This window comes from Lampetra planeri, chromosome 2 (genome assembly GCF_965212315.1).
Source record: "Lampetra planeri chromosome 2, kcLamPlan1.2.h2, whole genome shotgun sequence".
Classification (NCBI taxonomy): domain Eukaryota; kingdom Metazoa; phylum Chordata; class Hyperoartia; order Petromyzontiformes; family Petromyzontidae; genus Lampetra; species Lampetra planeri.
Genome location: NC_136108.1, coordinates 34,381,738 through 34,399,160, shown reverse-complemented (window position 1 = coordinate 34,399,160; position 17,423 = coordinate 34,381,738). Strand labels below are relative to the sequence as shown.

Here is a 17,423-nt window from a genome sequence, read left to right as displayed (position 1 = left end):
AGATCTAAGCTGAGATGGCAGCAACAATTTCACAAAGACTGAGCGAAGTCTACCAATTTTTGTAATTTCCATCGAAAATATAAATTGTCTACTTCGTGCCACTGGCACAACAGCTACGCCCACTTATAAGACTTCCCGTGTCAACATGCAGCTGAAACAGCCGCGGATCTGATTGTTTTTGTCATTTTATCCACACTTTTATCCCGAATGCGCTCTCGCCGTCACGTCACGCGACGATGCAACCTTTCGTATCGTTCACAGAGCAGTGTAACCTCTGCGTGGTCGAGAACGACCCACGGAAGAGGACATCACAGAGCTACCTCTGAGATCCCTTCATCACGTGACCTCTGGTTCTACACACAGTAGAGGGCAGCACTTTCCCACTCGCTCTGCATATGAAGGGCGAGGATTGCTACACGACGGTCAAATCGAGAATTTTAACTCTCAGAGCTGTAATTCTGGCAAATTAAACGAACCGCCACGTTTAATGCGATGCTTTTTTGCTTAAGTCATCATCTCACTGCAACTCGAGAAACACCGGTTTAATCACAGGTGGCGAAACCTGGAGTCAAACCCTGGAATCTCGGCGGGGCACCGCGAGCGGAGATGTAACGCGCGACGCATCCGGCGACAATGAAGAGAGCGGAGGGCGGCACCGACGATGCACAGACGATGGCACGGACGGGCGGGCAAGCGAGCGGGCGAGAGGGCAAGCGGTGGAGTGGAAACCGTGGAGCGGAACAGAAATCTGCACTTACTCTTCTAGACTTGGGAGTAGAAGAGGCAAACAGGCAGCGCGGGGGAGGGGAACGAGAGATTTAGTGACTTCTCAGAAAACAGCACGGATTTTTTTGCAGCTTTATATTTTTGGCAACCAGCCTTGGCTTTGAGCTCACGGCGGCTGCGGCGGTGCCCCCCCCCGCCCCCCCCCCCTTGATTAAATGCCACGCCGCCGTACGTTGAAAGCAACTACAAAAAACAAACAAACAAACAGAAAGCCATAAAAGCACTAATTCGAGCAAAGCAAAAGAGAAAGACAAACATCGTTTGAAGAGCGCCGCCTCGTAGGCGCGTGCTCGTCACCAAAATAGAACTGTCAAATAGATCCTGGGCCCGCGATGCTTTAGAGGTTTTACCGCTAATTAGTCTCGCGCGTTGCTAGAAAGACAGCAGAATGCATTTAAATAGAACGAGCCCTGCCACCTCACGGCCTATTCCTTTTGTACGTTTGCAAAGCAAAGAGCTTCCACAATTCGACTCTCGAAGCCTTCCTTCGCCACGGCAACTTACGGCAAACCAAAAAAATGGTAAGCGGTGCCGCGCTCGAGCCTACCTCAGAACTACATCCAAGTGAAATCTGCTCGCAGAAGCAGCAGCAGCAACTCAGCGGGGCTCTGCTACAACAAACTAACGCAGTAACCGGTAATTGATCACAGTTGACGTGCTGTGCTTATGCAGAGCAATGTGTGTCTTTTGTACAATTCTCAACGAAGGGTTCTGCCGGGGAAATCGCGCCATTTGAAAAGTTATCTAGACAGAAATAACAACAAAAAATTAAAAAAAAACGATGTGTTCCATATACTGAGCAAGCTAGAAAAAAATCCTCCAGTAAAAATGTAATGAAACTGTTCATAATTACTGAATAGGCAATATATCAACTACGTGGAAATAAATGAAATTCATATACTCACTGGTATAAACCAGTGCTTAGGTTTTCGCTGTTGTGCTGTACAGCTCTCCGATGTGTATAGGGGCTGTGCCGCGGTGTTGTCTCGGCACGGTGTCCGACGTTTCACTCCGCGTGCCGGAAGCTTCTTCAGGAACACACTTCCTGAACACGGTTGGTGAAGAAGCTCCCAACAGCATGTGGAGCGAAACGTCGAACATCGATACCGAACATCTTGAGAGCACATCGGAGAGCTGTAACGGCGCTCGTTGCAAAGCACCTTCAAACACCTCCGTAAAACACTCCCCCCGACACGTCTTCACAGAGCATGACGGCTGACGGCTGTGACAAAAAGGGGCGACAGCTTGGAGCCTGCCCTTACTCGCGCTCGCCGAATGCGGAGACAACGCGTGGTGGCCATCTCCGGGAAACCAAAATAAACGCGTCACCATCGCCTCCCGTTCGCACGTTAAATTTGGCGAAAAAACCAATTTGCAGCACCAATGACGCAACGTGGCAACTTAACACCTGGAGCTCGTGTGGCGTTACTCTCCTGAGAGATGTCTAAATTAAAAAAACTCAACGGGCACACGGCTGGCAAGGCGAACAGCTCCACGCGTTCTCGTCAATGGCACCCGAATTTAGTTTGAGGAACGCAGAATAACAAACGGAGATGAGCGCATGAACCAAAAAGCCACACGTTACCGTGAACCAAAAATCAAAACATTACCATGAAGCAAAAAGCCACGCGTTACCGTGAACCAAAAAGCCACTCATTACCATGAACCAAAAAGCCACACGTTACCGGCAGCAGGAGGATAAGGTGGGGTTGGCCCTGAGATGCATGTTTACGCGAACGAGGCCTACGGCAGCCGGCTCCCACTCGCCCGCAAGCGTCCCACGAATGAATCGGCGGTCGACACGGCGCTAAGCGACACCGAGCACCACTGAGGACCATACTCCCCGGCCCGGAGCTTTAGAGGCAGAGCCCAAGGGCAGAGATCTTTTTAAGGGGCGGACGCCAGAGCATCCGGCCATGGATCTCCACCACACCCCCCCCCCCCCGTGCCTCCGAAATCCTGACCGCAGTGCAGCGGGGGAAGTGTCAGGGCTCTGTATAATTTATTTGCTGACGATCCATTATTCGGCAACGGGATAGCGTGCAGAAGCAGCAGCGGCAACAGTAAAGCTCTCCGGTGCTCCGCCCCCATCTCCACACCGCTCCCCCTTCTCCAACCCCCTCTCGTGGTGCACGGCCCTCAGTATTGCAGCCACGCTGAGGATTATCAGGTAATTGCTGTAATGGGTGCTCACGGAGGTAGGTAGCTCAGTCGATCTGCGGATGGCTACGGCGGCCAGACGGGCGAGCGGGAGCCGTCGCGACGATGCCGACAAAACAAAAACGAGCGGCGTCTGCCGGGCTGCGGGGTGAGTCGATGGCACGAGGCCCGAGTGGCGGCACGTCTCTGCGTGGTTACCCCTGGACGCTCGTTTCCACGTGCCGCTCAAGGGTCGGACAAACGTGCGTCCGAGTCCTCATCGGTCAGAAGAGTTACCATCGTCTTTCCCATCCACCAGACCCCGTCCGCCCCAGAGAGCCAAATAAATGATCGCAGGTCCTCGCCACCTTCCTTCACCTCGAGATTCATCTTGCCCAAGCAATCGAGCACCTCCCCCCACCCCCCGCCGTGCCATCTCAGCTGCCCGGGGAAAGTCGCTTAATCAGGGAGCCCAAAGGGCGCCCGCGCAGGGGGAGATCAAATACCTGCCTCACGCGCTAATCTTCACACAGCATCACCCCCCTGACATGGCAGAATTGGATTGCCCCCTGCTGCTTTCTCTCCACCTTTTGCGAGTACCTTCTTTTCACTGTCTTACGCGGGACGTCTCTTTCATTGCCAAATAATTTACGACTCGGAGCCCCCCTCGTCAATCCACTCTGGGATGAAGGCCTCACCCCTCCCCCCCCTCGCCTTGTTGGTCACGGAGGTCATGTGACCATACTCCATCACGCTGGTCGGTACAAGCCGGTGAGGAGGTGGTAGGGGGTGCGCCCAGGACCGGTTCTCACTCGTGAGCCGCCAATGACGGTAACCGTGGCCGGGAATCAAACGATTCGGGCGGCCAGTTTAATTGCGCAACGTCTTAGCCACTGCACCACTGCTTCTCCCATTATACGGCTAAAGGATGTATATATTTTTACATTGCAGCCGTGCAGCAGGGTGCTCGGGGTCAGCAGTACGGGTTTGGGAAGTTTAAGCACGTTTATTATCGTCGTCAGCATCGCAGGAGGAGCCCCTTGGCGCTGCACTCCTCCTTGAGCGGAACACTGGGCCCAGCTACCCCGCTCCCTCCAACAGTGATTGATCGGTGAAGTGCATCTGGGCGTGTAAAACTTGGTAACGCAGTCACCGCTCACGCCGTCTCAGCCACCCCCCTTTCTCCTTCTTCGTGTTCGCCTTCTAATAACCTATATATTTGATTTTGGATGTGACGTTAAAGGATGCAATCCAAACAATGAACACAATCGCGCCTTTAAATATATCACAAGGGGACATTTGGAGGTAAAGGTGAAGGCCTGCGAATTCTTTCTCAAACCACTGCTGGCAGAAGGGCCTGTGCTATAGGGAGCACTATTATTAAGAAGCCACTGGAGCTATGTACTTTTTAAATCTTGAAAACGAATTTCTTTAGAATACATTTTTTGTGTTTAGTTTGTTGTCCTTCCCCCCGCACCTCCGATTAGCACAGTTCGGTACGTGCGATGCGAGCAAAGTTCCACATACATTTATACACCAGAGAGCCCCTCTAGAGGATACTTGGCCTCTTCTTCAGCGCTGGCAAGACGTCTTGGAAGAGGTGGGAGTAAACCACACGCTCTACCCCACCCCACGCGACCTGCTGTGGTGTATCCACGGATTCCGCTGGAGTATTTGAACCGCACTAATCCGGCGACCTCTGGATTACAAAGTCCAGTATGCCAACCGTTACACCACGGCCAAAGTGTTCATGGCAATTGAACCGGCTGTCAAAACAAGGCAGCCCTGGAGCATCGTCCTCCATCGTTCGTCGTCGTCAACGAGGCCCCCAAAACGAGGCCCAACGTCGCCACCGCTCCTTGCCATTGCCTGGCGCGACGGTCGAGGGGAGAGTTAAACGGCCCTCGAGATGGTGCGCACTTTCAAACGTGGGAGACGGGCGGCTGCTGGCTTTTAATGCCTCTTACGCTGCCGGGCTGTGATGCATTTTTAATGAGGACGATCGCTTTGAAGCCGAAACTGCCGCCGCCGCTGCTGCTTCTGCCATCAGAGGAATATTAGCTGCCAGTGGCAACGAACGTTGGCGAAATGCTCCGGATCGAACACTTCTCAGATTAAATGTCTCAACCGAATGTCTAAAGCGGTGGTTCCAAGGGGGGAAAACCTTGCAGGGAAATGTTCACCGAGTTGAATAAAGGCGATGGAAATCATTTTTCTCTTAACAGATTTGTAAGTTAGATTTTTAAAAAGACGTTTAATCTCCCACTTTCAGCAAGTTTTATCGATATACTGGCACCCACTCCCCATATGAATGTGGAATTTTCACCACCCTCTTAAGAGCTACCAGTACAAATGAGCACTGCCCTTCACACCTCTGAGCAGAGAAGACGCCGATTTTGACTTGATGAGACTCCCCGCACTGTACAATTCAAGTCACGTGCAAAGACGAACGTGGAATTGGCCAGACAGCATGATGCAACGCACAAGTCGGTGAGATAATCCACCATCAGTCGAGGGGGTTGTTTGGTCATACTTCTCCACGCTGGCCAATGTGAGAGTTGGTAAATGGGGAAGGGGGGGTCAACACGGCACAGGGTGGGACGGAGCCTTCATCCAGCAGTGGATTGAGAATGGGCTCGCGAAGTGGAGTGAATATAAACATGTTTTTTTTAATCTTTTCATTCACATTCCGGGTCCCGCGTGAATTTACACTGCATCACTTTGACTCTAACAGCCGACTGCCCGAGCCTTTCTATTTTTATCTCAGCCGCACTAATCATCAGGGGGGTTTAGTAGAGTAGGAACATCATGAATTGTTCCCGCTGAACCTCGTGGCTAAGGCTGGGGGAATCCGACAGCCTGTGGCCACACGACGCCCTGCCGCTGCAACGCGGCCCCACACACGATATTGATTCGCCACTGCGAGCATCTGAGCCACACTAATCGGGTACTAGAGGAGGAAAATTTTCGACCTGGCAACGGCGCCATTTCTAATTTTTTTTTTAGCGCCGCCCTCCGTCTATTGCAGCGGCGGAAGGGACTGAGGTGCGTGCGTCAAAGTGTGGTTGCCCACCAAAGGTATTTGATGGCCCAAATTAAAAAGTTCCCACCCGTGCCCATTGGCGATGGAGGATTCGATCGTGGCACAAGCCCTTAGCCCACACCAGTGAATGGGCCCGGTGGTAACCGGGCGCTCACACATTTCATTCATTAGCGATTTTTTTTTTACTTTTAACTATTTTTATTTTACCAGATAAGGCCCACTGAGCTATACAGCTATATTTCATAAGCGACCTGGCAACACAAATAATAGCTCAACGAAGTGGCTTATCATGTTTAAATTTGAAGCAGCGGGGGGGGGGGAGATCTGGTGGTGCAGGACCCACCGCAGTGCACCCCCTAAGCACCGGTGCTACCACTATATGATGCGGGCATCATTGGCTTAAAAATAAATTTTAAACAGCAAGTCAATTAACAGCTTTTTTTCCCCTACCTGCCACCCAAACCACAACCAGCACACCGCCCTAACGAGATGGGGGGTGGGGAGCTCCAGACATCGCAACCGCCCTGTCCCGTCACGTGCACCCCCCTGGTGATGCCACGGTCGCCCGTACCTCTTTCTGCTCCACCTGCAGGCAGGTCTTGAGCGTGTCCCGCAGCGAGCACAGCTGCTTGCGCTCCTCGTCCTGACTCTGCTTGATCTGCGTGCCGGGGGACAAGCGCACGGGGCATGCGTCGTTAGCGACGACGATTTTAGGAAGCGTCGGCGCAACTCTGCGGCAGATGCCCCCCTCTCTCGCCCCTCTCTCCCGCGCGGTTCCCCCCACGCTTTGGATGCCACTCTGTCACTCGTCTCCACGGACGGCCATCATCATCATCATTATCCTTTCGAGCCACGTGGTGCGTCATTGCCCAATGCCGCTTATTTTTCTCAACAGTCACTATGATCGAGCAAGGAGGTTTCGCACAAGTCAATATCGCGATTTAAAATGGATTTTTGGGAGAGGCAACGTAGCGATTGAGCCAAATTTACGTTGCGAGGCCCTCCACCACCCGGCATAGCCAAACAAATTAAGTGGTCACGAGTACGAGGGTTTAACAACGTGCAAATTATTGTTGTTGTGGCTCGCTCGCCACCAGTGAGTGGAAGAGCAATTCTCACGACAAAAGTCATCAATTAAATTCGTGGCGCTTCTTGCTGGACACCAGGAAGTCAGACTAAATCACAAGAATAGAAAAATTTGCGTGTTAAGTTAGCACCGACTCTGCCCGTTTGTCCGTCGGTCTGCAAAGTGGGGTCACCATAACTCCCGTAAAGATGGTCCAAAACGAATGAAACTTTCAGTCGATAACGTTGTCGCTATTCGGGATTTATCCTGCAGACAACCTGCCAAATCGATTGAAGTGTTACTCGAAACTTTCAGACACAATCCATCACGAAAAGCATCCGCTTCGCTCGCCAAGATGATGATAAGACGTCATCCTCATAACCTTGCTCGATTCAACCCGTGTCCATTTCAACAGTGATGTTAGTTGCTGGCTACTTGGCATTTAGATGCTTTTCGCGAGCATTTGGCAAATTGTAATTTAAAAAAAAGCAGCCTCTCCCTGCCAGACGCCGACGTTGGCGCTCAACCCACACATTAATGGCGAGGGCTCCGTGCGTCCGTCCGAGCCACGGTGCTCGCTCGCTCGCTCGCTCCAGCTCGAATTTACGCAACGCCCAAAAACGAGCGGATTTCAGTTTGACGGTGATAGCGGCTGCCTCTCAAAACGGCGGAGGGTATTTTTGTCCCATTTTTTTTTTCATTTTTCCCCAATGGCTTTTAGGCGCTTAGTGTTCACAACGCGGCATATTGTATAACCTGTCCGTTCTAATTACCGGTGGGCATGGGGGGGGGGGGGTGGGCAGAGCGGAGCCATTTGGAGCGGCAGAATTTGGCGTTCGCGATCCCCACTCACCGAGTAGAGGTCGTTGGCGAGTTTCTCCACGTACGACTTGAGGGACTCGACGGCTTTGAGGCCGTCCTGAAAGAAACTGCGCGAGGGACAAAAAAAAAAATGTTACGCCGCGGAAAAAAAAGGCCCCGCGATTGCTCGCTCAATCATCAAGGGGGTTTGCCACGGAGACGAAGCGCACCGACTCGTTACCACTTCGGCACACCGGCTGTGCGTTGGAGAGGAAACCAAACAACATTTACAGCTCGAGTACGACGTTTCGTTGGCGATCACAACCAGCTTCGTCATACGATTAGCCACAATTGCGAAGAGGTCTTCCATGTTTCTCCGTGACAAACCTTACTAATTGGCTGTGTCGGGTGGCTGCGGGTTAACGACACGTTTATATTTAAGCGATCTCACCAAAAAAAAACCTTCATTATGTATAACGTTGGTCGTGAAAGCCCTACTGCTACGTGTTGGACTGCTTGCTCCAGCCACTGCTGGCAGACGACCCTCCCCGTTGCGGGCAACTCGAGAGACAACTCCTCTGGAGAGTGGTCAGGACCGCTCGTTCACGACGTCACACGTCCGGAGAGCACTACGATCGCGCGCGTGTGCCTCGGTCAATCGAAGGATGCCGTATCCCCCCCCCCACGCCCCCGATCTCTCTCCTGCTTCTGTAGTTTTTGATACTACCAATACAAAAATATCATGTATTTAAGGATAATATATATTATTATCGCATCTAGATGTATATAGCGCCTTATTCCGGGGTGCTTTGCAACAATTCTAAAATTGCACGTAAGATGATGCTGGTTGACATAAAGGTTGGGGTTATTAAAAGTGGTGGTGGTGCAGCTACGGTGACAGTCAGGCGACTCGTGTCTCACAGCAAGAAGGGCCTGGGTTCGATTCCCAACTCGGGTGCCTTGCTGTATGGAGTGGTTCAGGAGCGGTTGGAGTAGACCTCGTCGTAGCTGGGAGGCTGGGTGAGGGGGTAGTGATAGGGGTGACGGGGTAGAGATAGGGGTAGGGCAATGATAGGGGTAGTGATAGGGGTAGTGATAGGGGTAGTGATAGCGAATGGTGTAGTGATAGGGGTAGTGGTAGGGGTAGTGTTTGGGTATGGTGTAGTGATAGGGGTAGTGATTGGGGTAGTGGTAGGGGTAGTGATAGGGTATGGTGTAGTGATAGGGGTAGTGATAGGGGATGGTGTAGTGATAGGGGTAGTGATCGGGGTAGAGCAGTGATAGGGGTAGTGATAGGGGATGATGTAGTGATAGGGGTAGTGATCAGGGTAGTGATAGGGGTAGGGCAGTGATAGGGGTAGTGATAGGGTTTGGAGTATGCCTCGTTGTAGCTGGAGGGCAGGGGACAGGGCTGACCAATCTCAATGGGACGTCGCCGGCACACCGATGGGCCGGCACAAACACGCATCTCCGACGCGACGCATTTCGGGGTGGGCGAGCCGCCTACTTGCACTGCGCGTGGTAGAACTTGATGAGATGCTGCAGCAGATCCACTCCCTTCTTGGTCTTGATCTCGTTCACCTTGATGAGGTACTGGGGGAACACGAAGCAAGAGGCGTCGCCGCAAGAAGCCTGCTGCTCTACGCACGTTTTTACGAGCCCAAAGTGACCAACGCATGACAAGCCACTTCATGGGGTGATCATTTGTGGCCAGGTCACTTCTGAAAAAGAGCTACATAGCTCAGTGGGCCTGACCTGGTTAAATAACAAATGGTTTAGTATTGTTGGTTCTTTCGGTAAAGTCACGTAGAAGGGAAACAATAAAATAATAAAAATATAAAACAATAAAATTCTCACGACGTTTCGACTGCAACAAAAGCAATCATCATCAGTTGAAACGTCGTGATAATTTTATTGCTTGATATTTTTATTATTTTATTATTTCCCTTCTACGTGACTTTACCGAAAGAACCAAGAATATTAATCCCTGCAGTCACGAAAGCTTTAAATCAAAATTTAAATAGTTTAGTAGTTTACTTGCCACAGATTTTAGCGCTACCCACTCCGCCAGCGCTCGGCAGAATGACTGCGAATGACATTAATCGGCCTCGATTCCAGAGAGCGATTTCAACCATCGAGGGAAGTTGAAGAGCCATCTCAGACTGTCACATTCCATATCTCTGCCGCGCTCATTCAGAATTTATCGAGCCCGTCATTCCAGCAGTCTGGAAAACAAACAAGTGTCGGTGCTGGCAGCAGCAGCCAATTCCGTTTGAAGACCAGAATAAACTGCAGTGCCGCCCACAGTGATTGCATGGCACGTGTCCAAAGATGAAATAAACACGTCCAGACAAAGGACGTCAGCAAAACAGACACAAATCACGGAGGGACATTTATTCCCTCTATCGGACAGCATCCTTCCGCATGGATTTCGGCGGAGCCCGCGGCTGCACTCATGCAAGGGTGGCACAGTCGGGTTTTTTTACAATCTGGTTTAATTGTCTTTTTATATTAAACCCGATCATCTGAGATTGGGAGAAATCCGGTTTAATTGGTTCTAATTGCAGAACCGCACTTCTCAACGATGGGCTTCATCCATTCCAAGCGAAGGAACTCACTGGCGCCCACGATTGTGGAGGAGAAGCTCGTGTTCATCACGACCAACCTGCCCGCCGCATTCTACGACTACCCCGTGCCCGACGGCCCCCCGAGTACGATAGCAGCACCGACGAGGAAGCAGCCTAAGCCTTGGATCAGAGTTTCGTATTCATTAAACCAGGTTTTAATTCCCCGAAATCTGGTTTAATTGTATTAAAGAAAAAAACCGATGCCTGCCGCTGGAAAAATCGGGGTTTTTCCACCCATGCCCTCATGCAGGCCGAGCTGCAGCCAAGACTTGGCATCGGCACGGTGAGCGCAGGTCAAGGCGAGAATCTCACTGGCGCAGAACCACAGCAGGACCTGTGCTCTCTTGCTTTTGGGCATTTTCTTAATTTTTTTTTCGGGGGGGGGGGGCGGGGGGGATTCTTTGGTGTTGTTTTGTTCCGACGTTTAACGTAAAAAAAAATGAGAGCACCACAAGGTCACGCGAAGCAGAGGGCATGGTAGACCGACGTCATTGGGGAATGCGTGTCCCTGCGTGCCCTTGCGTGCCCTTGCTGGCCCTTGCGTGCCCTTGCGTGCCCTTGCGTGCCCTTGCGTGCCCTTGCGTGCCCTTGCGTGCCCTTGCGTGCCCTTGCGTGCCCTTGCGTGTCCCTGCGTGCGCCCGTCTGCTGGTGGTAACCTTGCACTCTCACGCGGAGGATTTTTTTGTTCTTAATATTTAATTATTTTTAATTAAAAGCTGAAAGTGCAGCAATTTCTTGCCCACGCCACTGCTGGGGGTGAAGGACCTCCGCTAGAGGGAGCTCTAGAGGGCCCCACTAGATGGTATTTGGCCTACTCTTCCACACTGGCTAGACGTCTTCGAAACGGTGGTAGTGTCCGCACTTTATCCTACCGCACACGACCGTAGACTCACTGTGCTTAACCCATCTGCACCGCTGGGCACAGAGGCGGCGGTGGGGAGGCGGTGGTTCAAAAACACCTGCACCGTGGTCTCAACTGTCGTGACGGGAAGTCGCATCGAACCGGCGACCTCTGGATTGCGATTCGAGCTTTCGAGCGTGCTGACCCATTGCACGAGCGCAGCTTTGTCCACGGCTTGAAACTGGATTTGAAATTCAGAAATGTCCTGAATTTCTGGCGACTTCTCCCTTAAAAGCTGTCTCTCCTCCCGAGCCCACCCTGCTACTGCTACTCCCTGCCCCCCAGCTAAGACCAGGCCAATGCTGGTGGCACTGTGTACGTCTGTGTGTGTGGTGGGGAGTGGTGGTACAGCAGCTAAGGGCGCTGCGCAACATACTTGGCAAGCAGAGTTCGACTCCCGCTCACTGCCAACACCGGTAACAACTATCCAGACTGGCCCTGGGCCTCCCCCCTAGGTCGTCTCGGCCTGAAACGAGCACCTGGTGCGTCGTGTAAACGTCACCACCAAGCGGCCACTCCCTCGCGTGCTGTGCCGGCCTTCGAAGGCGCTGCTCGTTGACGTCACTTGCGCCCAACAACTGGCGAGAACGGGGAGACCTTTGTGTTCGCAGTGCAGTGCGTGCGTGGCGGGGAGCGGTGTGTGCGCGGCGAGGCGGCGGCCGTGGCTCGGCTACCTCGCACATCTGCAGCTGGAAGACGCGGCGCTCCTTCTCCATGTCCTCGGCGATCTCGGCGCCCGTGATCTCGGTGCGGATCATGCCGTGCTGCCTCGCGTGCTCCTTCTTCTCCTTCTCGATCTTGAGGCTGCGAGCGACATTGGAAGCGTTGCGCTGGGCCCGTTATTATTTACTTGTTATTAATGCAGTGCCCTGCTTAAAAAGATAGAAATTTCAGAAGTGCCCCCACCCCCGTCCCCTACCACCCACAAATGCAAAGATCGCCCGTGTAGCCTTAACAGACTGTTAGGGCAAGTGCTGTTAGCAAGCACCTATAAAAGCCGGCACGGTACACGAGGGGGTGGGTGGCCAGCACCACACCCTGACCACCTTTGTTTCCCTAGTGGTCATGTTTACGCACCACACCAGGTACTCATTTGAGGCTGAGTCAACCCAGAGGAGGTCCAGGACCGGTTCAGATAATCGCCACCGGTGTTGGCCGTGAGCGGAATTGAACTCAGGTTCCCGGGTTCGTAGTGCAGCGCTAACCACTGTACTACCACCGACACCCCCTACCACCCACTCCCTCCCGTTACCGTCATGATGAGCCCAGGTACAGTGGCGAGGAGCGGTGCGCGCAGGCCTAAAAAACTGTGCTGATTTAAAAAAAATCGATCTTTTCCCTCTCACGTAGCCCAACCTACACGGAGACAGCGGAGAGACACTTACAACTTCGTCTCATAGTCCTTCCACGCTTTGTCGAATGGCTTCTTGAGGTCCTGAAAAAAATACAAACGGACAAGGAGCACGAATGAGGAGGCCGTGAGAGTGAAAATCGCGTGCTCGCAGAGCGTGGCCGAGTGGCGACGGAGCCATCGCCTGGGCGCACAAAGCCCCTCTGGGCATTGTCACGAACACATTACCATCCCAGCATGTGGCACGTCGATTTAACTCCTTATTGTCAAGCAAGCTAAGCACCGTGACCTTCACGGATCCCAAGGGGCACAATACTGGGCAGGGCAGATTGCAGAAACTGAATGACCGAATAATCCTGCTTAATTTGCCTAAGGAGTTATTACGCGTGTAAGGTCTGAACTTCGTGTTTTTTTTTACGTTGACCCATATTCCCTTAACGCATAATTACCCGCCGGGCGATAAATATTACGACGCACGCACGGCATAATTACGGTGATGTCTGCGCGGCAACACGAGAACGCGCACATTCCCGGCGTCGCGCAGGCTCGTGCGATCACCGATGATGTCTCCAAACCAAAAATGTTACATTGACGCGACGCACCGCCAAAATTAGAAAACGACAAGGCATTCAAGGCTCCTGGCCGCTGCTCTCGGTCGCCGGGTTGCCTATCGTCGTTTTGCTAGCGACGACTCAATTAAAAAAAGAAAACGGCACTTATTTTTGGCAGCGTCTTGAAACGCCTTGCCAAACGGCTATTAATTGCACAACGACATACTCTGGTAAAGCGGCTCCGCATTTAGCATTTCATCAAAACCGTAACAAACGCCACTTTCACCGCAGGGGGGGGGCATGTGTTTTAAGCACGACAACGCAAAGGCGCCTTGAACAAAAAAGGATTAAAGCGCCGCTCGCTCACAACGCGAATGGGTCAAGTGGCTAGAACAATTTTCTTCACTAATTTTCAAAGGAGGGGGGCCCCACTTTCGCCGATAAGACATCATCAGTGTGAGGGGGGGGCCACCACACGTTTGAAACCTTTGGGAGTTTGACAGCATGACGGGGTATTTTCACGTTTGTTGTGTATTGTCGGGGGGGCGCACGTCAGGGGCCGCACTCAAGACCACGGGGGGCCGCCAGTGGCCCGCGGGCCTTGCAATGAAGAACGCTGGGCTAGACCTGCCGATGAATCGCAGCGTCACTTCAGCTGTCGAGCTGGAAAGGCGGCGGCATCGCAGTTGGCCGTGACGTTGCCGAGCGAGGGAGACGTGCGGTCGCAGCGAGGAGCGACAACAACCGACAACTACCCACAAACGCCGGTTGCTCAAAAAATCCCCCCACGCCTTCTCCGCCACCGCACCGCCGGCACCGAGCGAGCGGACATCCATCAGCACGTTTGACACGCGTTATAAAAACGTACTCGTTCCGCAAATGCGCGCGCATCAGTAAGAATAAACAGCTGCGGCACTTTTTTTTTATGACAACTCGCGACGGAGCCATTAAACGTTTCGCGGCACGCCTAACCTCCGACCCCCGTCACCCCCCACCCCCCCACGCGGACGTGGCAGCCGTCAGGGCCACAAGCAAAGAGAGTGACGGCCATGAACGGCTCGCGCGCCGCTATTCATTATACGACGCGCTGTGAGTAAACGCGGCATCGGCGCAGCCGTTAATGCGTCCCCTTTACAATCGTAACAATCGTCCCGCCGGGACACCGCCGGGCGGCGTGGGCATCCGGGCGGTGTGGATTACCCGTGCGCGCACTTTGGAATAATTTTCTGATGCCACCGCATCAAAGCGGCAACCGATTATGATGAACCGCAATGCGGGGAGAGGGCGGCCCATCGTGGAGATGAAGCGACGAAATCAGCTTGCGTGCGTGCGCGGGTGGCCGGACGGATCGTCGCAGGGAACGTCTTCATCTAGCAGTGAACCGATCGGGCCGATGACAATGGTGATGACGATGGCGCTAAGATCACATTTGTTTATCATTGGCTAAGTGCCGATTGAGACCAGGAGTTCTTTTTTCAAGGGAGACCTGGGGTTTAATTCGTAACAGCAACACAGCTGCACCTTGGCTGAGGCCGCAGCAGCAGCATCTATCCCCACAGCCACCGCAGCTGCAGGAGTTCGGCAGAATCCATTCGCTCGCGGCTTCATTTCTCACTGGAGAATGTTCCTGGGCCGCCCGTAGAGACTGGAGGTGGCGCACGATTCAGTATCCACAACGAGAGGAACATTCTGGATGTGGTGTGCCGGGTGAAAAAAATATCCGCCGGATTGCCGACCCGGACAGAGCTGGATGAAATTAAGCCATGCACCACACCCCAAAGTGCAGGAATATACGATGAACCAAGAAGTAGGTGAGATTTTAAGAAATGAATCAAATGCGCTATTTTACAAATTAGTTGTAATTCGGAGCATTTAAAAAAATAAATATTTAGGAAATGTATATTGTATTCTTGAAGCTCCAGTGGGATTAGATGGATACAGTTAAACTTAGGGAACAACAAAAAACTGAGTGTGAAATATTACCAAACACTCAAATTAGAAAATCAGTCTGATAACTGTGATACTTTCCAGGATAAATTCAAAATAATATTGCAATTAATATCTAATCGACAAGCTTACAAAATAATTGTATCATTATTTTAGAAAATAAATTGTTGCTTTTTGTGTTTAGTTTGTTGTCCTTCCCCGGCATCTCCGATTGGTGCGGTTGGCTACGTACGGTGCCAAAGAAGTTCATCGTGGACTTCACGTCGCATGAACTGATGAATTGTTAAATTTTGAACCAAGAATATGATGAATTGTTCCGTGTTTTTGTAACGACCACCAGGTGGCGTGCTCAATACTCCTCGCGGCTGCTGGTCGCAGCTATAAATAGCGCACATAATCTGCACAAGAGTGGAATTACAACTGAACTCTACGAGGCATCTCTAATCCAGACAGAGATTGTACAAGGACATTGTGGAGCGGTCGTTTGGTAGTCAAGGGTATACAAAAAAAGACAAAGATCCCCGTATAGCCTTCAAAAGACTTAGGGACAAGTGCTGTTAGCGAGCACCTATGAAGGCCGGCAAGGCAAACGAGGGAGTGGGTGGCCAGCACCACGCCCGACCGCCTTCGTCTTCCCAGTGCTGATGTCTACACACCGCATCGTGGCACTCATTTGAGGCTGAGTCGACCTCGGGGAAGCCCAGGACCGCTTCAGATAATCGTCACTGATGTTGGCCGTGAGCGGGGAGCGAAGTCGGGTCCCTGGGTTCGTAGCGCAGCGGCGCAAACCGCTACACGCGTGTGGACTCTGAATATATTGCATGTGTGCAGAGGTTAATAGATTTGGGCTACTGTTGACTGGGCTGGGAGCAGGTGGTACAGCGACGAATTGCCACAGCCATAGCGAGATGTACACAGGATATAGTGTGCCGGGTGCCTTCTATTACCCGAGTCGCCCAACACAGCCTATAACACCTGTTATTGTATTCTATTCGCTTGTTTACCCAGGAAAGCCTGAGTCTCAAGACCGCTTTCTAGGAGGGTCCTGCCAAGTTTGCACAGCGGGAGGGCAGGGGAGGGGAACGTCGCTAATGTTTAATGCCAAGCAGCAATGAGATGTTTTGGCCGATACCACTGACAGTGCAACACTGTTTGTAACCTAAGAGGAGACCCGTGCAGGACAGGGGGGGGGTACATTTTGACTCCATACAGAAAGACACTCAAGTTGGGAATCGAACCCAAGTGCTTCTTCTGTGAGGCACGAGTGTAACCTCTCCTCTCCCTGCTCTCCCAGCTATCACCATGACAACACCACCACTTCTAATAACCCCACTCTATCTCAACCACTATCACCATACGTACAATTTTTGTTGTTGCCGTAAAGCGCCTTGGATGAAGGCGCTTAGTAAATCTAGATAGGGAAAGATATCCTACTACGTTTCATACTTACTCATTCGGTCTGCAATCACTTTCTGGGGCGCTGCGGTGGTGAGCTGTTAGCTACCTCGCCTGGTATACACGAGGTCGTGGGCTATATCCCGACCCTGACGCCTGTATATTTTGAGTTTGCATGTTCTCTCCGCATGGTAGCCTGAATTTTTTTTCTCGAGGTTTTCTGGTTTTTGCCTCCACACTGAGAATCCACATCACGCGTTTAGAGTATTTGGCCGTTAAACATTTCCACGAGATGAGCCAACTTCGTTAAGCCGTCATTTTGTGGCCAGGTCGCTCCTGAAAAGAGCCATACACAACTCAGTGGGCCTTACCTGGTAAAATAAAAAAAGCCGTTTTATCATTTAACCTTACCTGGTGAAAATGAAAAAAATTTAAATAACATTTTTTTTTAAAAATTTGACCTTACCGTGTCAAATAAAAAAAACAGTTTTTTGTTACAACAGTCGAACAGAGCTTCAGAAAAAAAATGTCTTCCAGACTAAAACCGCAGGAAGCAGAAGCGAGGAGACGTTTGCGAGCGACATCCGGCGAGAGTCCACGGAGCGTCACGTACCCCTTTGGCGCCCTTGAGGTCCCCCTTGAGCAGGCAGTCGAGGGGGAAGACGACGATGTTGCTCATGTTCTGCACCTGCATGCGCAGCGACATCACCGCAGTCAAGACACAGACAAAGATCGCTCCCCACCGCCACGCCCCCCTCCCCCGTACAACCTGGAATGGACTGTCGGGGCAAATGCTGCTAGCGAGTAGCAGCACCT

At 52.0% G+C, this 17,423-nt stretch overlaps 1 protein-coding gene across 1 annotated transcript in view; it reads right to left on the bottom strand.

Annotated features, from left to right (window-relative positions):
• LOC144732527 (arf-GAP with SH3 domain, ANK repeat and PH domain-containing protein 2-like) overlaps positions 1-17,423 on the bottom strand; it is a 110,836-nt gene that overhangs the window by 23,680 nt on the left and 69,733 nt on the right. The window contains 6 exon segments of the mRNA XM_078613935.1: positions 6,540-6,626; positions 7,888-7,963; positions 9,343-9,428; positions 12,038-12,167; positions 12,749-12,798; positions 17,221-17,295. Of these exon segments, the coding sequence (XP_078470061.1) occupies positions 6,540-6,626; positions 7,888-7,963; positions 9,343-9,428; positions 12,038-12,167; positions 12,749-12,798; positions 17,221-17,295 (504 nt within the window).